Source organism: Brassica rapa, chromosome A02 (genome assembly GCF_000309985.2).
Source record: "Brassica rapa cultivar Chiifu-401-42 chromosome A02, CAAS_Brap_v3.01, whole genome shotgun sequence".
In the NCBI taxonomy this organism is placed as follows: Eukaryota; Viridiplantae; Streptophyta; class Magnoliopsida; order Brassicales; family Brassicaceae; genus Brassica; species Brassica rapa.
This window is the reverse complement of record NC_024796.2, coordinates 27,472,201-27,497,242: the sequence shown is the minus strand read 5'-3', so window position 1 is coordinate 27,497,242 and position 25,042 is coordinate 27,472,201. Positions and strand designations below refer to the sequence as shown.

Genomic DNA, 25,042 nt, shown 5'->3' with positions numbered 1-25,042 from the left:
AGAGCTATCCTAGGAAATTTCATTTAGTTATATTTAGTTATAAAATTGACTATATCTTATATATAAAAAGAGAAGTATTTGCAATAAATATGTTCACACATACATAAAGAGAAGCGTTTGCAATCATTTTAACTTTAGAATGCTTACGTGTCAACCTCACAATCATTTAGCAATTAATGTATTAACACACTAATTTTTTTAACTATATCTCAAACACTTTAATGTGTTCACACACTAATTTTTTTTAATCAGCTCATTTTTATTTTTTTGTATTTTTAACCTTTATATTAGTGAATTAAAGTTTTCTCTCGGCAAGTACTGAATAATATCATTGTTGAAATAATTAAATTATAAAATTATTAAAATTCACATCAACTAAAATGTCGGAATGAGAATGTTCTTAGAAATTGATAGTTTTGTTTCTTGTCAAACTTGGCCATGGTTGAGGTTTGTGCATACAAAAGCAACAAATAATTGTGATTGATTATGAATTTAAGAAACCGAGGTGAAAAACACCACACACAAAGTTGAATCTTTAGTTTAGCCAAGTATTATTTTTCTTTACATAGTTTTCATATCAAACCAAGAATTAGAAACATAATCAGATTGTTAGAAAAAAATCTGAAATCATAAAAGCTTTAAAAGAAAAGAAAATTCACAAAATCAATTGGAAAAACAGAATTCATGTACCGAGTAAAGAGATCACATTATTTTTGACGCAACTCTAATCTATTTCACTCGATTGTATCGAATTTTTATCATATTTACCAAAAACATTTATAAGAAAATACACATTATTGGTTATAGACTATGTCAAAATTTAACATGTCCAACAATATTGACACGATGCTCGACCATTTTTATTGGTATTATTAAAGTATGGTCCAATATTTATGTATGCAAAATAAGCCTAATATATTAGTTTTACATTGATTTATTTTTGTGTATATTTGTAGATGAAAGTAGGTCTGGGTAAAATATTTGGATCCGAAGAACATAACCGAACTTGATTTAAAAGTAATACTAAACACAAACTAAAACTGATTAAGTACTCAAATGAATCTAAAGTTTAATATCCGGATAACCAGACCCGAATTTGATTCAAACTGAAATATTTTAGATACCAAAAATATCTAAAAAAACACAATTATATACTTACATATATTAGTTATTTTAAATTTTATATCTATTAGATATTTATTAATATGAAAATATTTAAAATAACGAAATATGTTCAAAATACTGAATATATTTTTCTCCATCTAAATATTTAAATTGAACTATTTTATGAAGAATTTTATATTATTTTTATTTTCAGATTCTGATGATTAAGTATATTTGGATTTTTTTTAATTGCATAATTAAAATAAGTACCCGACCTCAAACTCGAACCAAACGTGCAATGATTCGAACCAAATCCAATCTAAATTCAAATAAAAATTTGTAAATATCCGAATCATATTTAAATTTCGAACTCTAAAAATCAAAATCCGAATAGATCAACTGAATCTGAACATATATCTTAATGCACATCCTTTGAAATAACTATAACAACAAATCTCTTATTACAACGTAAAATAAATAATTTAATTAATTATTTCACTCCGCGTACGGTACAGATTATTTCCTAATATATATCTAAAATACAATTTATAAACTAACATACATTCTATAAATACATTTTCAGCTGTTATAGCTAGCTAGACTAATCGTACTTTGACAATCGGAGGATGTCAATTGAAAAAAAGTCAAGGCAAAACCAAACAAAATAGACTGTTATGGGGGTTTTATGCTTTTGCGATTATTATCCAAACATTATTCTGTAGGGTTTATTATGATATAATTTAATACATATTGTTTCGTACTATTTTTGTTCTTCAATAACAAGCAACTGATCTGCAATAATCTTAAAGTGGTGGCCATCTTTTGAATCAGGCCAACCAATGCTAAAGACGGCGAAAATAGTAATAAGTCCATCACTTACTCTTGCATACCGAAAGATATTGTGTGAACAAGATAGTAACACATTTTGTGGTATTAACGTGACCAACCAAAGCCAAAGGAGAACACACCGGCTTTGTAAGGAACCAAACATGTTTATGTTTTCATGAGTATATTATGGTTTAGACTTATCCTTTAGATTATTATTATTATTATATAGTTATTCACGTGTTTATATCAACACGAAATATGGATAATGATGATCACATACTTGGAAGTTGTTACTTAAGCCGAACCATAACACTGTTAGCACATTTATGACCTAGAACATGTAGAATAATTATGGCATTACGATTGTTTGGAACAATGAACCCGTAGAGTCGGAGGGAAGAGAGGAGCGAAGGCAAACGTCTGAGTGACACAATCTGCATTGAGACCCAAAAAGGCATGGCAGCAAGAGTGACCAATAGTCCCGATTTGTCCACTTATTATCGATCCAAAAATTTCTGAGATACAGTTAGGAATAAGTTCCAACGATGACAAACAATCTGCTGGGTCCTGTCCAGGTATCGAAGGCAACGTTTGAGCTGTACCGAACACGACCATGCATGCAACTGTAAGAAGGAAGAAAAACTTGTTGGTCCACATTTTGATAAGAGAGTATTATAATAGTACTTGATATGAATCTAGTAGTAGTCAGTGGTTGGATATATAGACGAATAACAAATGTGAAATTTCACTACATTGCATTTTGTGAACGGTTTCTTTGTGAACTAACACAGGTAGGCACACTTGGGATGACCCCAAATCAAGGGTTGACAGTTTGTTTCTTATAGTTGGCGTTTCCTGTTAATTATTATTTTTCATTCCTCTTGATAATTCATTACTCTTTTACAACTTCTTTAAGTTCACAAAACTATTCAAATTTTACTTTTTCTACCAATTATCATATATCCGATGAGGAAATCAATATATATATATATATATACAGTTTATTATGTTTGTTTAGCAATATCCTGTTTATTATGATTTTATTTGGAATAATTGCAATTGATCTGCATTAACATTATTTCTTCCATTCAGATCGACTTGTTCCATTTGATCTGGTTGATCTAGTTTGAGTCGAAGACGTGCATATAGTGTTAGGAAAAAGACATTAGCCTTAGATCCCCACATAATTCATAAAAGTTGGGGTCCCAAATCTCTAAAAAGTCAGCCTAATGGTTCAAGAATATTTATATTTTGCACTTAGCTCAAAACCCAAATTATTGTTATAAACTATTTGTCAATAAAAAGAAGTAAGATTTAGTTTTAATTTTATTTATTTGATGTTCTAAAGATCCAAATTATTTTTTGTTTTTCAAATGTATTTCACAAAATCTTATTGTGCTTCTATTTTCTTATTCTTTCATTGCCATATTTTAGTTTTATTATATAAACACTAGTAATTTTATTTTTCTGAATTTTTGAGAAAGATAAAAAATGCTCATATATTGATATTATCTATAAGAAAAACGTAATTTTAAATCTATAAATGTTATCATTTATAGACTTATTTCAATTTTCTGTTTTAATATTTTAATATCATTTAAATTATATTATAATAATTATTAAAATTGTATAGAAATTCATGAGTCCCCTGAAAAGGCTGGCATGGCACTGGTTTTAGTGTTAACATTCCATCCTTGGAACCCAAGTCACAAGCACTCTAAACTGAATATTAAAGACACAATATTTAATCGATGTCATGAATAAGACTAGAAGCCCTAAGCGATAAAGAGGTAGCTCGCGGACATACCAGCAAAGTTATGGCTTATTAATTAGAAGATACTATAGTAGAATTGTGAAACCGCAAATTTTAGCCTGAACGTAGCCTGATTCTAGTTAATACGCTGTCCATATTCATCTCAAAACTCATCCTTCTTGTACTTTTTTTTCTTTTACCTTCAGCTTCTGTTCTCTATTTGTTTCCGTACAAAAATGGCATGTGAACCTGACCAAAGTGAAGCCATGCCACCATCTGGCTATCATATATATTTTTCATCTTATTACTCAATGTGCACCTCTTTTAAGAATTCGTGAATAAGCAATCAGACATCATGTATGGGCAAGACTTAAATACTGAAACAATAGTTTGACATTTTTTTATACAAAAAATTGTGAACCTGACCAAAGTGAAGCCATGCCACCATCTGGCTATCATATATATTTTTCATCTTATTACCAATGTGCAACTCTTTTATGAATTCGTGAATAAGCAATCAGAGATCATGTATGGGCAAGACTTAAATACTGAAACAATAGTTTGACATTTTCTATACAAAAAATTGTGATATCCTTGTTGGTTCTTATCCGGAGGTACTATCTATGTATATGAATGATTAACAATGTATAATTATATATGTCTATGATTTTGTCCTTTCTGGGTCAGAAATATATATCTATGATTATGATTATAGAAAAAGATGATATATTATAATCAAATATACAAAAGACCTTACATTGCCTAGTCCCTTCAACCAATAAAAATGCATTCCAGCATTGCACTTGCGTAATCAAATTTTTCTTTTCCTTGTCACAATAAAAAAATAATTGGTGTTATAAATGGTAACGTATCTCCATTTTATTTGGCAACAAAGGAACGTGTCTTACGAAATCTTTGAATTTTAACTTGTGGTGATGTGATAACTGATACCGCATTTGCCTATATATATAAAAGTTAAGTACACACAACACCAATAACAATAGACACAACACTTTTTTTATACATCTTGAACGAAATTTGCAGTATGAGTCCTGTGGCTGAGAACAAATGGGTCAAGGTAAAAAAAAATCATATTGCTTCTTTGATCCTCTGTATACGATTGTAAGATCAATAAAGTTTCAATTTTGATATTGTTAACCAGGTGAGTCAGAAAGGATCAGGTCCTGGACCAAGAAGCTCACATGCACTTACCGTCGTGGGCAACAAAGTCTACTGCTTTGGCGGGGAGCTAAAACCAACGATCCACATCGACAACGATCTCTACGTCTTCGATCTCGAGACTCAAGAATGGTCCATAGCCCCCGCAACAGGGGACGCTCCGTTCCCCTGTTTCGGTGTCTCAATGGTCCCTATCGGCACCACGATCTATGTCTACGGTGGCCGCGACGACACTCGCAGATACAACGGCCTTTACTCTTACGACACTCTCACAAACAAGTGGGAGTTGCTGTCTCCCGTTGAGGAAGGGCTTCCCGGTCGTAGCTACCACTCCATGGCATGTGATGATCGTAACGTTTACGTCTTTGGTGGTGTTACTGCCAAAGGACGTGTAAACACGTTGCATGGCTACGACGTGGTTGGTCGGAAGTGGGTTGAGTATCCGGCGGGTGGGGAAGCTTGTAAAGGGAGAGGAGGACCAGGGCTTGTGGTTGTGGAAGGGAAGGTTTGGGTTTTGTTTGGGTTTGACGGTAATGAATTGGGTGATATTCATTGCTTTGATTTGGGTACATGTAAATGGACCGCTGTGGAGACCACCGGGGATGTACCGCCGGCGAGAAGTGTGTTTCCGGCGGTTCGTTCGGGGAAAGAGATTGTGGTATATGGTGGTGAGGAGGAGCCGCATGAGCTGATGCATATGGGAGCTGGGAAGTTGTCTGGAGAGGTTTATAGGCTTGATACGGAGACGTTGGTTTGGGAGAAGGTTGTGGATGGTACTGAGGAAGGGAAGAAGCCGAGTCCACGTGGGTGGTGCGCGTTTGCGGTTGCGGTTAAGGATGGTGAGGAAGGTTTGCTGGTTCACGGTGGGAATAGTCCGACCAACGAGCGTCTTGATGATATGGTGTTTTGGCGTTTCTAGTTGTGTTACTGTTAATTATCTGTGAGTTACTTTGTGTCTTGTCGTTTATAAACTGCTTAGTGTGTGTTGTTTAAGGAGTTATTTGTGGTCATGATATGCAGCTACAAAGTGTCTGAGGGCTAAGGAGGTGTGTAGTGAGTGAGAACATGCTACCTATTCCAAATATATTATCAAGTTTGGTGTTTTGATAATTTTGTAAGAAAGATATTGTAGTGCAATGACTGGGTGGAGTTAGTATTAGCAAATCCTTGGCACTATCCTAGAAATTCACACCTATAAACTACTGACAATGAAACACTTTGTCTAGAATGATCACAGACCTACCCCACAGTTTAATCTAAATACATATGCCATTGAAAAAGACAATGGCTATATGTCTACCGAAAATTCATAGCAGAATAGCTGGTTCGAATATTGTGAATCTGGCCACGGATTGCCACAGGCTTTTCAGTGGCAACTTCGAATATATTCTATCACCTCTAATTTTGATCTGATTGCACAAATAGATGATAAATGGCCTTGCCGTGGCTATGTTTGTGGCTAACACTATCGTTAGCTAAATCGTTGCACAATTACAACCATAGCAAGAAGCCCATGTCGTTCACTACTTTTCATATTGACTCGTGGGCTTTAATATTGTGAGTGCCAACAATACACATAAGGCCATGCGCAACAATAGTACCTCAGTGCGTTTCTCAACATAAAAATAATAACAATAAATGAATAGTAAAATGAATGAATGAAGAACACTTCTTGGTAAAGAGACTTTAAAAAATGAGTAATTGCACCTCCTATACACAGATAACCATGATATTTGCAAAAATGGAAAACCCACTTTTATGATGATCTGTTTTTTTCTAATAGCCATTTTACCCCTACTCATCTAAAGCAAAACATACTCTCTTTTTCTTTCTACTTTTCGTGGTGTTGAATTAAATCTTTGTCTTTCTTATCTCCATTGTCATGGAAGCAATGTAATGTATTCGTTTATTTCAAGAATTGTGATTATTCTCTCTTTTTTTGTGTATCTCCCTACAACTTTGTTTTTTTCTTTTTTCTGGATTTTGTTCTTGGTTTCTCTCTTTTTAGAACTTCATTTTTGCTGATTCATGATCGAGATGGCTTTCTCTAATAACAACGTCTCTTACGTCTAGTCCTTCGGAAGAGAAGAGAGAACAGCAAAAAAAAAAACGAGATCGAATGATGAGATTGAGGTTGTAGTCAACTGTTGATTTTCGCCACAAAGAGTAAGAAACAGTGAAGATGTAGGAAGTGTAAACCACGTTTCCAGTGGAGAGATCAGATTTGGCAGAAAATCTTTACATCGGTGATGTCGCCGAAGAGACATCAAATAAGAATTATATGTTGTTTAGGAATTAAAACTAATATTAAAAATAGTTATACTTATAAAGTTATATCCGGCTAAACAACTATTTTAATCATATGTACTGCAATTTGTTAAAGAGTTAATTCTATGTTTAGCCGAACACGTAATCTAGTCATTTGTTTATCTGAATTGATAAAAAATAACAACCATCAATTGATCAAATAGTTGGTAAATATAAATTACATACCAGCTAACAAGTAAAATATCCAGATAAATCAGAATATAACAATATTAATTTAAAAATTATCCATATAAATGAGAGTATATCCAGCTAATTTAAAAATTATCCATATAAATAAGAGTATATCCAGCTAACTCACATAGTTAATACATACTAAGGGGTTTTGTAACAAGGCTAGTGAGCATGGATGGTCCAAGTACAAGATGGTTCAAGCCGGTAGTTCTCATAAAGGACCCGATGATAAACTTTCAATTATGTGTATCAAGAAGAAGACGATAATGGCAAAACCGGAATTTCTTTGTGTAAAGATCTTATGGCTAACAAGTAAAATATCCAGATAATTCAGAATATAACAATACTAATTTAAAAAGTATCCATATAAATGAGAGTATATCTAGCTAATTTAAAAAGTATCCATATAAATGAGAGTATATCCAGCTAATTTAAAAATTATCCATATAAATGAGAGTATATCCAGCTAACTCACATAGTTACTATATACTGAGAGGTTTTATAACAAGGCTAGTGAGCGTGGATGGTCCAAGTACAAGATGGTTCAAGCCGGTAGTTCTCATAAAGGAGCCAATGAAAAACTTTCAATTATGTGTATCAAGAAGAAGACGATAATAGTAAAATCGGAGTTTCTTTGTGTAAAGATCTTATGGCTATAGCTGTAGAAGTGCTTAAGATGAACATCACTACTTTAGGTTCTTTGGTTTTGACTATAAGCGACCAGATTCTTTTTTTCGTGACTTTGGTTGCAAAGAAGTTGTTTCATGCTAAGGTGAAGCCTTCCATCCCTGATTTTCAAGCTTGCCTTGGATCGATCATTACGTGTGTATATATATATACTTTATAATATAATTGGTTTTTTTATTAATTTAGACTAGCTAGTTAGAGTAAGGGGCAAATAGTAAAATACTCTAGAGAGAGATTACTGACAACCATGTTTTTTTGTGTTTTTCCATTTTTGCAAATTTTGCACTTATTGTATATTTTTCTTGCAAATGGCTCAAAAAATCTAGAAGAGCTTTTCCTTCCATTTGTTTTCATTCTATTGGTTAAATTCTATTTGATTTTAAAATTTAATTAAAAATTTATATTATACTAATTTTTATTGGTTAGATTATGTGGGAAGAATCCCTCTAAGTATTGGTTTTCAACTACAGAATAATTTTATTACTTTTTTTTGCTAATCAAAAATAGCGCTTATTTGTAAAATAGTCTATAAAAAATTAGTTTTGTAATAAGAGAATAGAGAGAGATACGAAAAGAAAGAAGGAGAAAGAGTGTGTTTTTGGTTAGTTAATAAATTATAGTTAGATCATTTGGTCTAAGACCATCTCTAATGTATTCCTCTATTTCTTCTTTTGTAATAGAAGAATTCTATAATAGATGTGGTTTCTCTCCAATATATTTCTCTATTTTTTCTTTTATAAAAGAATATTCTTAAAAGATTCTTTTTTATTTTATAAATAACACATTTAACTTATAAATGTTGCAAATTAGCCCATTTATTATAACTTTTGATTTTTTCCATAAAATTGTAATATTATTTAAATTAAACATTTTATTACAAATGACGTTAGAAAATAATAATAAAACAAAATAGACATTATCTAAACATCATCATTACTATAGTTTTTCCATAAATGGTCAATTAATGCATTCCAAAGTGAAAAATGAGCTTCCTTATTCTTGATTTTTCTGAATTGACTTAGAAATTCTTGGAATCGGTTATCTTCATCATGTGGTATTTGGACTTCTGAGGGTGGAGCTTCTCTTCCAATACACTAGAAGAAGGAAATAAACATTTCTGAGAGAACCTAAAGAAGTCAAGTGAACAAAGACAACATCAATTGGAGATTCAAAGACAAAATTTTGCTTTAAAAAGAGACGAAGGAAGAAAACAAAATTTTATTTTGTGACTTAAATTCCATAGAATATCCAAATGTCTGTGAACATTTCCAAGCAGAGAAAGCACGAATTTTACAAAAGCACAGTCACCAGAAACAAAATCAGCTAGCTCCTCCTCTATCCACGTCGTTTGGATAATATTTTAACAATCTTTGTGGATCCGGAAGTAATTTACCGGAGTATTAAGTTGTTTCATTATGTTGTATTGATTAATATTTAAGTATTAAGTTGTTTCAATATTTAAGTTTAATTTTAATATGTTATCAATATGTAAATTATGTGAAACTTTTAATAATTAAATTTTAATTAATAGTTTTAATTATCAATATAAAATTTTAGATATCATTCATTAAATAAAAAAATCTGACTTTAAAATAAAATAATTAGTATGTAAACATAAATAATTTATATCTTTTTTATTTTATTTATAATTATAAAAATTAAAAATTAGTATGTAAACAAAAAGTTGTGCATTTATATGTAAAAATTGTATTTCTTCGTAAACATGTATTTTAGTTATAATCACAAAAGCTAAAAGACTATTTTGTAAATAAAAAAAAATACATCTCTATTATAGAGGAATGCTATTTTTTCTCCTAAATATATAGAAATTAGTAATCTTTATTATAGGGGAAGAAATAGAGCTGGGTTGGAGTAGATTTTCCTCCATTATAGCATAGAGAGGCAAATATAGAGGTGAATTAGAGATGCTCTAATTTCCCTCAAGAATATGTACGAAGGTAAACTGTTGTAGGTTTTTCATACTAAGAAATTTTACCATTTAGCTATACTAACTTAAAAGATTTGTATAAATTACATGGTATTTTTAAGAAAAACACAATTAGATGGAGTTTAAACTCCCAAGACAAATTTCTAAAACTATATTGAATCACAAAGAATAGGTTACAAATATAAGAATGGTTGAGCAATATATATATCTACATGTGAGTATATGTGAAGGTGAATGGGATTTGGACAAATATGGCAGTGAGTGTGATTGTTTGTTTGTTTATCAAAGAGGATGTTTGTGTTCATCCTTTATCTTCTTTGTTTTCTTTATCATTGTACTTGAGCTTTTATCTCTTTATCCCCCCCTAACCTTCTTTACTCCTTTAATCATTACCAAATCCTTCTTATTTATTTTTAATACTGTATTCAATTACTAATAGGTACATGAGCTGTAGCTGAACCTTAACTATATATAACGTGATCAAATACTTGACAGAGGTCTCTGTGTCATTTGTCTTTTCTTCGCGTTTTTTCCTTTACTTGTTTTAGTGTCAGGGTTGACCTAATACGTTTGCTTGTGTTCTGCGCTGGCCTCTCGATCTCAGTTTTTTTTTTTTTTTTTCCGTCAATATGATTTTATATATTAAAGGATATGGGCCAAGCCCAGAATCATTACAATAAAAGCCCATACTACAACTAAACCCGATAACCAAATGGGCCCAAAACCTTCCGGCCCAACAAGAGAAACCCTAATCTCTCTACAGGAAAGAGAGCAGCCGCGTCGAATGTCCAGCTTTTCCGAAGCACGGACACGTGTTGCCATCCTCGACGACGAGGGGCACGTGTCACACGGACGCCTCATCTCCACCACCTCTCATCTTCGTCGGAGATCCAGCCTTCGGATCTCTCGACCAAAACGGAGCACTGCAGCTCCGCCAAATCTCACTTCAAACCTCTTTGGGCCTCTGAAACTGGAGAGCATCAATCGCCATGGCGAGAGCTCCCCCAACACAGTTCACCGAAACCACCCAAAGAAATTAACGCATGCAACTTGAACCGATTCCACCGGAGAGCCTCACTCTCCTCCAGCAAAAACACAAAAAAACCTAAAACTAAGCGAAGAGAAAAAATTAAACTAAAAGGACGAAACCCAAAAGGACAAGGGGACGAGATCCGGTGACGCGAAGCTGTGAAAGCCTTCACCCCCCGGGGACTAGAGCCGACGACGGCGGAACTAAGGAAGCTTCCCCGCCGCGGATGCAAAGTCCGGCGATGACGGATCTGTGAGAGCCTCCGTCTCCCGGAAACCGAAAACTCAACTAAACCATCCCCTCCTTCCCGCAACCGCGTCGTGACTCCAGAACCACAACCACCGGCGATTGTTGGGTGACCAGAGCTCCGACAGACAGAAACCGGAGAAGGAGAGAAGGAGACAAAGACTGGTGATTTATTCTGAAGGAGGAAAAGACTCCGGCGGCGGCACGGACGCTCACGCGCCGACCGACCGCCGGAACCCCAAAATTTCTCTCTAACTTTTTCTCTCTATGGTTCTTTCTTTTTTTACGATCGATCTCAGTTCTTTTAATATAACTTTTTTTGGACAAAAAAATTAATATAACAACTCAGTTCTTTTATTATATTACAATATTGATATGTAGTCATACCAGAAAGTCTAGCTAGTTGATTTGGAGACTGGAAGTCTGGAACCAATTAGACATTGGATACCAGTTCCTTAAATTGAACATAGTATTTTTTTTTCTTTGAAACTAAAAATTGACATAGTATTTCCCTCTTTTTTTCTGTCAACTAGACAACTTCTACATTTTTGTCAACTATTTTTTTCCTCTATTTAATTCTAAATTTTATTTATATTAAATCGCAGTTTCTTTTTATGACCTTTGTGTTGATAATAGATGAACAAGTGAAATTTTAAGAGATCTTGTTTGAGTATTTTAATACAACTATCTCATATTTAAAAAAAAATCTTAAAAAAACTCTCTCTTATTTGACCAGAAAAGGTTGAATTTTAAGTTTTCTCACATAAATAGTATCTTGTGAGCTTCTTGACAAAGTCCCAGCGGCTTCCGTATTCATCTGGTGGGATTTTCGGATGAGCCTGACATATGAGGTTATAAGTCATCGAGAGGTATGAGACTTTTCATGAATTTAACACCCGCATGTCGCAAACTGCGTGGAAAATGAACTTACCTCCAACAATATTGAGTGTTTGAACAAACATGCAATATGTTTAAAACATCAACGTAAAGAATAAGATCATCAAAGAGTACAGATCGATAGCAACCAAAATCATCAAAGATATAATCATCCGAAAGACCACTATATGTAGAGCATTTAAAAACTAATTTGGAAGTATTTTATTTAGATATGTCTATTTTATTGTATTTTGTAAATATATATACTGGATACTATATTAACAAATATATATTGTATCTTCTTGTAATCGGTTGCTTTTGTCTCTTAATTTGGATCGATCTCACTTCCTTGAGCGAACTCATACATGATAAAATGTAGTAGATGAGACTTGTTTCAAAATATCAGTGTTATATCAACCATCATATATTATCACTATCATGGTATATATACGATTGATAGATCATCATATGGGAGTAGTATGTTAAAAAGGTATTAGTTTCTTTTTTTTCCAAGTTCGATGCTTGTTAATGGCATCAAGGTTCTAACATTCTAACATATGGAAATCTTAAAAAAAAAAATACCTGTGATATCTTCTAAAGTTTTTCCGTCATCTCTGTTATTTTCAGCTCATAATAAATTCGTCAATCTCCCACCTTGGTAGATCACTCTCAAGAAAGTTTAGCATAGCTAACACATTGTACGTAGTTTAGTAACTTAATGAGTTTTGTCTGGATCCTGATTCATATCCTAAAGGAATCAATCTTGCAAAACGAGGAGAGAGACGTTAGTGTTATTTTCATAAAGCAATAAAATAGTAAAATGTTTATTGTATTCCCTATTTTCCGGGATACTATATCAATAAATCTGAGTCAATACGATAATTATATAAGGTTGACCAATTGGATGCTGCACATGTCACACTTTGTACAAAGTACAAGCGCTAGTCGTCGAAAGAGTAAGTGAATATTTGAAAGAAACGAAAGAACATCAGACGTCTCAACTATATGATATGTTGATATTTCATAATTATGTTCTTGTTATTTCTTGCATGGATTCAACATTTCCATAATCAGAAAACAAAAGTTTGTTATAGGAAAGTCAATATATATAATAGATAATCAACTGACCAAATCTGATTCGCAAACAATACTTTCACGATTACTACACCACAAGACAAACATTTCAAAAAACAAATCGTCAATAAATTTGTGTAGTTAAATTATTATGTGAATTTGCACACAATGTAACATATATATAGAGTCTAGGGACGGCTGAAATATTAGAACGAATGTTGGGTTTGCTATTTTTGGTGAAATCTTAACGCCAAAAAGACAACTAAATAGTTGCTTATTGACTAAATATTTTATAGATGCTTGTTGAACTTTTTTGTTTGGCTTCTCAAATCATTCCTTCATTTTTCATGTCATTATATTTTTTTCTGTTTCGGTGGCAGTCTTATCTTTTGTCTTTGCATTTGGATGATAGTGTACCGGCTATTGTTCGTTGAAAAGGATACATAGATTATAGATATGCGTTTTACAAATATTGGGTAAGTATTACAAATTTTTATTAGACAAGTATAGTTCATTAAAAAGAAAAAAAAAGTATGGCAGTTCATCAATAAACTTTAGAACCTTGCGGACATGATGATTTCTTTTTTTTTTTGGCAGAACGAATTTGTTAAGTGTAGTATATTGGGAAGTACCTAAAATGCAACTATAACACCCCCAAAACGTTGAACAAAAAAAGAACACCCCCAAACACAAAAAATAGAAACGCAAACCTAAAGTTTTAAGTAATGGAAAACTCTTCCGAGTGACATAATCAAATCCAATTATTTTCTAAAAATGAAAGATGTGAAAAATGTCAAGTGCACGTACCTCTTTGTCAAAAAAAAAAAAAAGAAGTCAAGTGCACGTACTTTTATGATAACCAAAATTAATGGAATTATTTCGGAAAAGGTTATAACATCTACGTGTACATATACATGCATAAATAGACCCTATGTAACTGTAGATAGTTGTACAAGTACAACGGTCCTGAAACAAGAAAGACGAGAATGTGAAGAAGACATATGGAAGAACTCAAAATCTTATAAAAATATACACATAAAAAGACGACAAAAACAACAAGAAGAACGAACAACAATGTCTCTTTTACCTCGAGAAAATAAACAGTAACAAAAATATATACACTAAGACACGCATACGGCATATGTATGTAACCTTTTAACTACAAACGAGGGAAGAAAATAAAGTTGTGTACATGCGCGTCTACATAGTTTTTAGAGTATAGAAAAAGAGACTTTTTTAAACGAAATTGGAAGAGCATCGGATTTGCAGTTCTCTCTCGTGGATTCTTTCCCTTGGACCCTTCCTCGATTCCCATTCACAAGTCACAACTCCTCTCTCTATATAGGTGTTCACATGCATACATTAGACATATATACACGGTACTTACATACTCCCAATATTTTTAATAGTTTTTCGTTATCCAATTAAACATCAATTTCAATGTATCCCTATAGTATAAATGGTGTGAGGCTTTGCTGCGAGATGTAATCTCTAAAATAGACTAACGGCATGGTTTGCTGTTCGTAGCTAGACATTATTTTAGTAGGTGTAAAAATTCAGTTGGGAGTGATCACGTAGTAAAACGCAATTTTCATGTAAAAAGGAATATATATTTTATAATATTTGGTAATATGTCAAAAGAAAACACGTTGGCTTGAACGGCAATAGTTTTTTCGTGAGTTTTAGTTTTTGGAATTTAGTTTTTGGTTTAATTGTTTGGGTTTTGTTGTAGGTTTTATGTTTTTCTCAACAATATTTTAGTTTCCTTTTGAAAACAAATCTGAACGGCAATTTGTCTTTTTTTTTTTTTAATTTTTAGTTACATTCTTACAAAATTGATCCATAATATGAGTTTTGATTTACTAATTAATTTTTGTATAACTTTTTAAAAAATAATAAAACAAATAGCTAGATTTTATCATTTATCATTACAACAAAATGTTTAATCTTGTGTTTCAGAGATTAAGAAATCAGAAAATATTTGTGCGTAATATAGTAAATCAATCCTTTTTTTTTTGTCAACAGAACCATACAAACTAAGTTAAGTTTGCCTGTTATTATTGATTCATAGCTGATCCGGTAGTCTCAACTGGTTTGATTTATGTGAAAGAATAATGAATCTTGTACATGTGTCCGTTTGGAAAGAGAGTCGGTATAGATATTAAAGGAACAAGAGATTTACATAAGTTGAGAATCTAAAAAATCATTCCTAATTTAGGTGAGTTCATCCAAGTCTATTTTCAAAATTGGGCTAATCTTCATATTCTTAGTCATCTTGAGTAAGTTGGTACTATCTGTTTCAAAAAATGACTGAATGAATGTTGTTTTCTCTTAGACATGTCATAATCCAAAAGAAACCACATGGTCATGGTACTTTTTTTTACCAATGTAAATGTGTATAGATTTTGCTACACGAGACAAATGAAAGAGGAAAAAAAAATATTCTCCATGTACAAAGATTTCCTTCCATTATGCTAGGTGTAATTAATTAGTTAAAAATAGTCAGCGAGAGGTTTGACTAGCAATAATGTTCAGAAATCTAAGAAGTCGCACGCACGATCTACCTTAAGCGTGGAGGAAACAAAGTCCCCGTTCCAAGTCCTTCGACTTTCTACGTTACCCAACAAGTAGGTTTTATTTTCAGAAAGTCACATGTCGTAATATCGTATCCACAATAATATAGTTCAAATTTACACATTACAGTGAGTACGCCACAAGATTAATTACCAACTCTGACTCATCTTGATTAGGTTTGAAGTTTCCAGCCCACCCTCTAGCTTACTTTTAAAACCCAATCACTGATCACTAATATATTAGCCAATTATATAGACTTCAAATCACTAAGAAAATAATATACGCCCACAAATAAGTCTTATTAGTAGATTTCAGAGCGATACATATCAAACTCTATTAAAAAACTTCAAATCAACCTATCATTCATATAATCGATTCACTCTTACTAGTCATGTGAATTAATATACATGTATTACTATCAAATTTCGATCAATAATTGCATATATATACATATGTAGTTTTGTATCGGTGTTAGGTAATTCCATTGGTCATATGCTATGATAAAAGATATGTAGGATTAGCAAAGCAAAGAAACAAACAGTTTTATGTTATACCAGTAGCTTTTAAAACAAAAAGACAACAAGTAATGATATAGACTAAGGTTTTAAAAGCAACAAGAACCACCCAACCAACATTAATTTTTATTCTTTTACAGATTGAATATAAACATCACTCCCCCCCTCTGCTTCTCACTCACACACAATATTTTCTACATATTTATATGCGCCCGTGTGCTTTCAACAGCTGTATCAACCTTCTCTCTTTCAACACAAACCTCTCTCTCTCTCTTTCTAATACCATGTCGGAGAAACGAATCGGTATGGTCGAGAAAAGTAACAACAAGAGACAACGAGTGAATCTTGTTCCCACGTTCTCCATCAACGACCACCACGACGTTCTTGTTGAAATCCTCCGGCGACTAGACGGCCCTTCTCTCTGCTCAGCCGCTTGCGTGTGCCGTCTTTGGTCAGCCGTGGCTCGCAACGACTCAATATGGGAAGAGCTTTGTTTCCGACAAGTGTCACCACGCCCTTCGCTTTCACTTCGCTCAGTTGTGTCTGCTCTCGGTGGCTACCGATGTCTCTACTTCCTCTGCATCCGTCCGGTCCTCGCACGACTCCCCAAGATCATTTGGAGCCGAGACCAGCTCCAGCTCTCACTCTCCCTTTACTGTGTTCACTACTACGAGCGCCTTTACGTCGGCGCGTGGCTTGGAGACGCGCCACCTTCTTCGCTCATGTTCCTTAGGAAACCCGTCAACGTAGTCTGATCCGCCTTTGGCCGCACCGGGAATGAATAAACTATTAGTTCACAAGATTGTATTCTTTATCATATTATTGTTTACTCCTATTTGTTACGATTACGAAATTTCAAGTTCATCATTTCATTACAAGATTTTTATTAATAAACGATTAGTTCACAAGATTGTATTCTTTATCATATAAGTATTATTTACTCCGATTTGTTACGATTACGAAATTTCAAGTTCGTCATTTCATTACAAGATTTGTATTAATAAACGTGGGATCTTTTCTCCTTAGATACTGCCAACGTGTAGCTGTTTTGTCTCTTCTGCTTTTTCTTTTCTTTGGAAAATAAATCTAAGCTCACACTTCATTTATTTCACTTTTTGGTTTAATGTGAAAAGAGTTGTTAAAAAAAGGAAATATTTACTCTCTCAGACACTTTTCCAGTTTCTAATTACACTAAAGGTCACATTGGACTTGCTACACACTTTTTTGCTGTGTAAAGACATTGACATCCCTTAACTAAACAACTTATTCATGACAGACAAAAAAAAACACCCTTAACTAAATAACTCTTCTTCCCCACTAGACCTCTATCTTCTCTAGCTTCAAAATAACTTTCTCAATTCCAATCCCAAATTAAACAACGGATGATAGATGTGCCGAAAAATTTACCTACGAATATCAAATGGGTTGCCTACGGATGTTGTGGTCACCAAAAAATTTGCTCAACGTACGTCGTTTCTCTCCGTTTTATCCTCGGCGATCCTCCCTGATGTATCTGCAAATCTGAGTCCACTGTCATCTGGGTCACCAAGATTATTATAAGCTTTTCCATCTTCTTAATTGCATCTCTATTTCCATCAATAATCGAATATATTTTGTAATTAGCCCTCTTTGTAATTTGTTTTCATATTCTCCCTTTTTTGTATCATTATTTGAAATTTAAAACATATATATAAGAATCAAACAAGTTAAGAAAAAGAAAACAAATTATTTGTAAGAGTCTTTGTTAATGAAATAGTTATGGACAAGATACTTGTGGACAAGAGAATTATGTTAACTTTTTTATAAAGAAGTTATGCAATTGGCTATTTGTGTTTCAAGTTTTTGTACAATCAAGTGGAAACTCAAGTATGAAATGTCTTAGACTTTGTGATCTTACGAACCATGTCTGAGAGCATGTGTACTAATTCAAGGATATCTGAAAACTTTCCTATCATCTATAATACTCATGGATGGGTGATTTGTGGACAGTGTTTTATGGATGAATGTATAGTGGATAGGATTCTCGTGGTTAGTGTGTCGTGGATGGTGTCTCATGAATATGTATGTGAGTATATCATGGATGAATGTATTGTGGAGAGTATAAACATAGCCGAAAAGAAACAAGTTACTCACAACACCAAATATTTAAAAACAGGATAATCAGAATACAAAACTTTTATAATCGACGCTGAATGTATTTAAATGATGTTATGAGCGTATGAATCTTATTCAAGAAATACTCTCTCCGTCCACATATTGCTCCAGTAAATATTAAGAGAATGAATGATGTGGCATTACTTGTTCTACTATAGTTTGACTGAAGAAGAACTTGCTAGAGTTCATGAATACAACTTTGACCATCCAGATGAGTCTGTCTTTCATAAATTGTACGCAATGCCACCTAATTAACTCATTTGTGTCCATCAAATGACGTCCACATAATGCATATAAACTGTGTCCAGTAAATTAATTGCATTTACTACGAATGCATCCACAACATTAATTGTCCATGAACCTAACCACCAGTGACTGATCCACCACGGACACATCCACGACATTCCACTATGTTAACTAAAGTTAAATTTTTAATATAAATATAACTATACACATGGATATCAAAATAAAATGAAAAAAAAAATCGTATTTTTGACATATATACTTATATATATATATATACATATTTGAGAATTAGAAACTGATTATGGATCAAATATGTTGGGGTATGAAAAGTTGATTTATTGTTAAAAAATAAAAAATTATGTAGAGAAATACATCAAACAGCAAACCTCAGAATAAACGTCACAGCTGGAACCAACTCTCCAAACTAAGTTATGTAATAGTTGCTTCTCTAAAACATATCAAGGTCATTTTTGTCATAAACTTACACAGCCGTACAACTAAAGTGTTCTAAAATCAGAATGTATCTTCACGCGTAAAGAGAATTCATAATGTGTCCTTTTATGTAACCTTCTCTAAAAAAAGGGTTTAATGTGAAAAGAAGACTAACCTCCAACATCATTAATTTCACGTCTTTGGTTAACGTGAATATATAGATAATTATTAAGAGAAATTATACTGTTTCTTTGAACAATACTTCTTCTTTTTTTTCCTGGAGAAAACACTTTTTGATAATGTAAGAAAAAAGGTGCTACGGTACCGTTTTGTATACAATGAAATCCCCATACTCTTTAAAAAAACGAAATTAATTTCGTCAAAAAATCAACAAAAATTTATCCGTTTAATTTTGTTTGGATGTTCTCATGTACTTGATAGGGATAAGATTTGGATTTTATTGTGTTGTGGAATGTGAATTTTCATTAACCAACAGAAATACCGTAGTCAAACTATACAGTGAAATCAGTCTAGTTGCAATGGAATGGACGAAGCTATACAGTGAAATGACCATACAAAATGGAGTGTTATCATTTTTTGGGGAGAGAGTCTGTATCCAATGGTTCTGTTTTCATGCCAAAGATAACTCAAGCTGAGTTGGGTGATTACATATGAACTTAGACATGTAACAATGGTAGAATTCATATGAATTATTACATTGAATACCGCAAAAACGTGAAACACAAATTGAAGAGTACACTGGCTGCCCAACAATATAGAGTTGAATAGATGATATTTTTATGTACGTATGCACACTAGAGTCCATATGAATTGTAAGACTGGCTACTACAAAAACGTGAAACAACAAATTAAAGAGTACACTGGTTTGCCAACAATATAGAGTTTAATAGATGATATTTTACATATAGATATGCAAACTATAGTCCAACAATGGACATCCGAAAAGCAAGAACTTAGCGTATCAAATTAAAAGTAGATTGTAAATAAGAAAAGCTAGGAATGTGATGAATTGGATACCTTTGTATGTACTTTTCTTGTTGTAGTCTAGATTCGGTAAAAGCGATCAACTTATAGGTGATGGACCACAAAAACAATGGCTTACAATTTTCTTTGTTAATCCACTATCAAAAATTAACTTAAAGCCCATCCACAAAGGAAAAAAACAGCCTGCCTTGATTTTGACATTACCACATCCACACTGGCCCATATCATGTGTATGCTCCCTCATTAAGCTTAAATTTTACCAACAAAGTCGTATTCTCAATTGCCCCAAATCAGTCAAAAGTCAACACGACTCAGGGGTCACCTGCTGATTCAGTTACCTCTACAGTAAAAAAACCGGCAGGTATGTGGAGCGGTTAGAACGAAGCAAAGCGGGAAGCTGAGAAGCTTCAGAGGTTTGTACTAGCGAAAATGGACGAGTTTTATCTGAGGATGGCATGACTCACTCGAGGGCGACATCACTCATCTGAGGATGAGGCAGAGAAGATTAAGCTGCAGGAAAATTCGAGGGTGGCATCACCTCATCTGAGGATGAGGCAGAGAAGCAGTATCTCTGTAAAAGGAGTGCTTGTAGCCTTGATAACTCTTATATTTGTGTGTTCTCACTTTGTTGTTATTAAGTTCATATCCTATCATGTGGTCTATTCACTGGTTGATTATGTTTGAATATAATTGTATGTCTTTTCTACAACTCTAACATTGCCTTTGAGATTATCTAAGAGCACCATTAACCAGGTTGCTTAAGGGGTGGCTTATAGATTTTTGGAATTAAAAATAAAAGAAAATGATGTAATTAGGCAAGGGACGACGCTTAATTAAGCGAAAGAAGCGTCGTGGTTTATGGACACGTGTTAGCCATTGAGAGCGTGTCTTTCTCTCTCTCTCTCTCTCTCTCTCTCTCTCTCTCTCTCTCTCTCTCTCTCTCTCTCTCTCTCTCTCTCTTTCTCTCACGAAAGTCTCTTTTTTTTTTCCTCTCTCGACGATTCCGCCTCTCCTCTTGTGTCTCTCTCTTGGCGAATCAACGTCAATCTCCTCTATCTCGTGTTCTCTATCGACGGAATCAGTCGTCGTTGATCTCTCCTGGATGGAATCCGCCCTAATCGGCGTGCCTATCGCTCTCCCCGATGACTCCGTGATCTCTTCTGGTGATAGCTCCTCAAAGATGATCTCTCCTCGACGTGATCACTCGAAGATGATCTCTCCTCGTCTCTCTCTCTCCGCTTGGACTCCCCGATGAATCTCTCTGTGACTCTCTGTGTCGATCTCCTAGATGATGATGAAGCAGACAAAATCTCTATCGCCGGGCCAGAGTAAATGAAAACGAAAGGTAAATCTGTATCCTTATTTGTTATTTTGATTAGTTGTTGTGTTGGTATGTGCCTCATGATTTGTCTTTGTCTTTGTTGCTTCATATGGATGGATCAAAGAAGATGAGAAGGCCATATTAACTGTGATTCTCGTCTGCAATAGAGGTAAAAGTTCTAGAGGATTTGCTCTGTTAAAATGATTGAACGGTTGATAAAAAGCTTTTACAATGCAATAGAGATTTAGGATTTGCTTTGAATTCATATGGTTTAGGTTCTGCTTTGAAATTGAATTGGAACTGAATTGAATCAAGTGTGTGTTTGTCTGTGTGTTTGTCTTTTGAGCTGCTACTGATTTTTGTTTCGTTTTTTATATGTTTGTCTGTTGAGCGCAATGAAACAAGATAGTTGAGGAAGGAACGTCAAAGCAGATGACGAAGGATCGTCAAATCAGAGGAGGAATACAGGTAAATGTCTTCATGAATTATTCTCATTCAATGCCTTATGTTTGAGTTAGGTTAGTAATAAATAGAAGTGATTTGTGTCTGTATGAAAAAGAAGTGGTGAGTTAAATGAAAAAGTAGTGGTTGAGTTAAATGACTTGCTTTGAGGATGATAAAGTGTTTGCTTTGTGTGTGTATTACGGCTGTGATAGAGTAATTAATAGAAGGTAGATATATGTCTAATCCGAATTTGTTTGTGGTTGGGTGTTTTCACTTCTTCAATGCGAGTGTTCATTTCTTCTTTAAAACTCTTGCCTTCTCTTCCAACTCCAAACAGACTCCTATCTGTTTTTTCTCTCTTCTCTTGACTTTGGAAAATGGACTTTAATCCATTTAGCGAGTCTGCTAACTTTGTTGACTTACTTACCAGTCAACAAAATGTTGCATCGCAAGCTCCCTTCTTAGGCAGTGGTGGAAGTGGTGCAAACACTGAAGCCATCCGTAAAGAAAGAAGAGCGTGGACCCCAACCGACGATGTAGTACTCATCAGCTCGTGGCTGAACACGAGCAAAGACCCTATCGTTGGGAACGAGCAAAGGTCTTCAGCATTCTGGAAAAGAATTGCTGAGTATTACAATGCTAGTCCGAAGCTTGCTGGGTGTGAGAAGAGAGAGGCAGCTCACTGTAAGAATCGCTGGCACAAGATTAATGACGTAGTTTGCAAGTTTTGTGGAGCATATGAAGCTGCAAACAGAGAGAGATCGAGTGGGCAAAATGAGACTGATGTCCTCAAGCGAGCCCACGAGATCTTCTTCACAAACCATAACAAAAAGTTCACCCTTGAGTATGCTTGGAAAGAGTTGCGTAATGACCAGAAGTGGAGTGAGCTCTCTGCGTCAAAAAAGAGGAAGTGTGAGGACAGTGAACATTCAGCAACTGAAGGAAGTATTCGTCCCGAGGGTGTTAAGGCTGCAAAAGCCCGTGGTAAGAAGACGATGGAGGGGGGAAAGGATCTGGACGCGTCGTTTGAGACTATGTGGATCATCAAGCAGCAGGATCTTAAGATGAAAGAAAGGGTGTCGAAGATGAGGCTTCTTGAGCGTCTCCTTGCAAAAGAAGAACCCCTTGCTGATTATGAAGAAGCTCTGAAGAAGCAGCTCAGTATTGAGTTGATGTCTAATTAGATGAAGTCTATTAAGTCTCGGTTTTAATCTTTGTTTGTTGGTTAAGTTTCCTGGTTGTTGTATGTCACTGTTTTTAATCTCTGTTTCTGTTTTATTTCATCGGCTTGTAACTTATGTTTCATTGTCCTGGTTAGTGATGTTATAAAAAGGTTTATGTTCTTGTTTTAATCTCTGGCAATCGTGAAGAAGGCAATGTGCGTTTATGGAATGATTATTTCAGTGATACTCCAACGTATCCTGAAAAATATTTCCGACGACGTTTTAGAATGAACAAACCATTGTTCCTGCACATTGTGGATCGACTCTCTAACGAAGTTGACTTCTTCCGCCAAAAGAAAGACGGTCTCGGAAGGTTGGGTCTATCAGCACTCCAAAAGTGTACGGCAGCCATTCGTCTATTGGCGTATGGTACTGCTGCGGATACGGTCGACGAATACCTCCGCCTTGGTGAAACTACAAGTCGGTCATGCTTGGAGAATTTTGTGGAAGGTATTATACATTTATTCGGTGTTGAGTACCTAAGAAGACCAACACCGGCTGACCTTCAACGACTACTTGATATGGGAGAGTACCGTGGATTTCCCGGGATGGTAGGAAGCATCGATTGTATGCACTGGGAATGGAAGAATTGTCCCACCGCTTGGAAAGGGCAATATTCGCGTGGTTCGGGTAAACCAACAATCGTTTTGGAGGCGGTTGCTTCATACGATCTCTGGATATGGCATGCGTTTTTTGGACCTCCAGGTACCTTAAATGATATAAATGTTCTTGACCGCTCACCTGTTTTTGATGACATAATAAATGGTCAAGCTCCGCAAGTGACTTACTCTGTCAATGGAAGAGAGTATCACTTGGCTTACTATCTGACCGATGGTATTTATCCGAAATGGTCAACTTTTATCCAATCTATTTCACTACCACAAGGGCCGAAAGCAATTTTATTTGCGCAACAGCAGGAAGCTGTCCGAAAAGATGTCGAGCGTGCTTTTGGAGTCTTGCAAGCTCGGTTTGCCATCGTTAAAAATCCAGCACTTTTTTGGGATAAAGTCAAAATTGGAAAGATTATGAGAGCATGTATCATACTCCATAATATGATAGTAGAAGATGAACGCGATGGATACACGCAATTTCATCTTTCCGAGTTCCAACATGCAGAAGACAACGGAAGTTCACATGTGGATCTCAACTTTTCTACAGATATCCCTTCAAATGTCGCCAATATGATGGGTGTTCGAACTAGAATTCGTGATAGACAAATGCATGAACAACTAAAAGCTGATTTGGTTGAACATTTGTGGAATAAATTTGGACATGATGAAGACAACAATTGAGCTCGGATGTTTCTTTCAAATTATTGTCGATTATTGTACTAATCTTTGTTCTTATGTTTTAATAATAAAATTTATATTCTAAATGTTATGATTAAATATGTTTTATATAATAAATAGATTTAATCTTATATAAAATAATGTTAAATAAATTTTTTTAAGCAACCCATAATAAGCAACTTGCATTGGAGGTTAAAATATAAGAAGTTGCTTAAAGAGGTGCTTAACACCCATTTAATACTAAAAAAATGTATAAGCACCCCAATAGAGTTGTTAGGGATAATGATGCTCTAACTCTTCTTATTGGAGGAGTTTTCTGATAGGAACCTGAAGAAGAAAAAGTCCTTTGTTTATTGATTTGTCTCTACTTAACAAGTTGCAAAGCTTGATTTATCGAGTCCTTTCTCATTCCACATTAGTGTTTCTCCCCAACATATTATATAATTTTTTTCTTTTCTTGACTTTGAAAACTAATGTCTATGTGTGTGCTTGTTCACATGTGTAAGCTTGTTTACGTATACTCAGTTTCAGGAACTATCATTTCTTTTGCACTGCAACAAAGAAACCAAAAGTTTAGGATATATCATCTTGGGTTTTGAAGTGGGGGAACACATA

The 25,042-nt window shown here is 34.2% G+C and overlaps 5 protein-coding genes across 5 annotated transcripts; 4 read left to right on the top strand and 1 right to left on the bottom strand.

The window, feature by feature from the left end:
* Positions 1-1,968: 1,968 nt before the first annotated feature.
* Positions 1,969-2,653, bottom strand: LOC103854523. The gene has a single exon (XM_009131466.3). The coding sequence runs from the start codon at positions 2,587-2,589 to the stop codon at positions 2,290-2,292; it is 300 nt and encodes a 99-aa protein (XP_009129714.1). The 5' UTR covers positions 2,590-2,653; the 3' UTR covers positions 1,969-2,289.
* A 1,914-nt stretch (positions 2,654-4,567) lies between these two features.
* Positions 4,568-5,968, top strand: LOC103854522 (nitrile-specifier protein 5). Its single transcript, XM_009131465.3, has 2 exons — positions 4,568-4,763; positions 4,848-5,968. The coding sequence occupies exons 1-2, from the start codon at positions 4,731-4,733 to the stop codon at positions 5,781-5,783; spliced, it is 969 nt and encodes a 322-aa protein (XP_009129713.1). The 5' UTR covers positions 4,568-4,730; the 3' UTR covers positions 5,784-5,968.
* A 276-nt stretch (positions 5,969-6,244) lies between these two features.
* LOC103854521 (F-box protein SNE) lies at positions 6,245-17,269 on the top strand. Its single transcript, XM_033283921.1, has one exon. The coding sequence runs from the start codon at positions 16,520-16,522 to the stop codon at positions 17,066-17,068; it is 549 nt and encodes a 182-aa protein (XP_033139812.1). The 5' UTR covers positions 6,245-16,519; the 3' UTR covers positions 17,069-17,269.
* A 5,023-nt stretch (positions 17,270-22,292) lies between these two features.
* Positions 22,293-23,099, top strand: LOC103854805 (glutathione S-transferase T3-like). The gene has a single exon (XM_009131770.2). The coding sequence runs from the start codon at positions 22,293-22,295 to the stop codon at positions 23,097-23,099; it is 807 nt and encodes a 268-aa protein (XP_009130018.2).
* A 266-nt stretch (positions 23,100-23,365) lies between these two features.
* Positions 23,366-24,430, top strand: LOC117132017. Its single transcript, XM_033285313.1, has 2 exons — positions 23,366-23,843; positions 23,910-24,430. The coding sequence occupies exons 1-2, from the start codon at positions 23,366-23,368 to the stop codon at positions 24,428-24,430; spliced, it is 999 nt and encodes a 332-aa protein (XP_033141204.1).
* The last annotated feature ends 612 nt before the right edge of the window (positions 24,431-25,042 follow it).

Coding starts and splice junctions, on each gene's coding strand:
- LOC103854521 (XM_033283921.1), top strand. CDS start 16,520: ATGCGCCCGTGTGCTTTCAACAGCTGTATCAACCTTCTCTCTTTCAAC.
- LOC103854522 (XM_009131465.3), top strand. CDS start 4,731: ATGAGTCCTGTGGCTGAGAACAAATGGGTCAAG. Junction 4,764..4,847: donor CTGAGAACAAATGGGTCAAG/GTAAAAAAAAAT, acceptor ATTGTTAACCAG/GTGAGTCAGAAAGGATCAGG.
- LOC117132017 (XM_033285313.1), top strand. CDS start 23,366: ATGAACAAACCATTGTTCCTGCACATTGTGGATCGACTCTCTAACGAA. Junction 23,844..23,909: donor TGCGTTTTTTGGACCTCCAG/GTACCTTAAATG, acceptor TAAATGGTCAAG/CTCCGCAAGTGACTTACTCT.
- LOC103854523 (XM_009131466.3), bottom strand. CDS start 2,589: ATGTGGACCAACAAGTTTTTCTTCCTTCTTACAGTTGCATGCATGGTC.
- LOC103854805 (XM_009131770.2), top strand. CDS start 22,293: ATGGACTTTAATCCATTTAGCGAGTCTGCTAACTTTGTTGACTTACTT.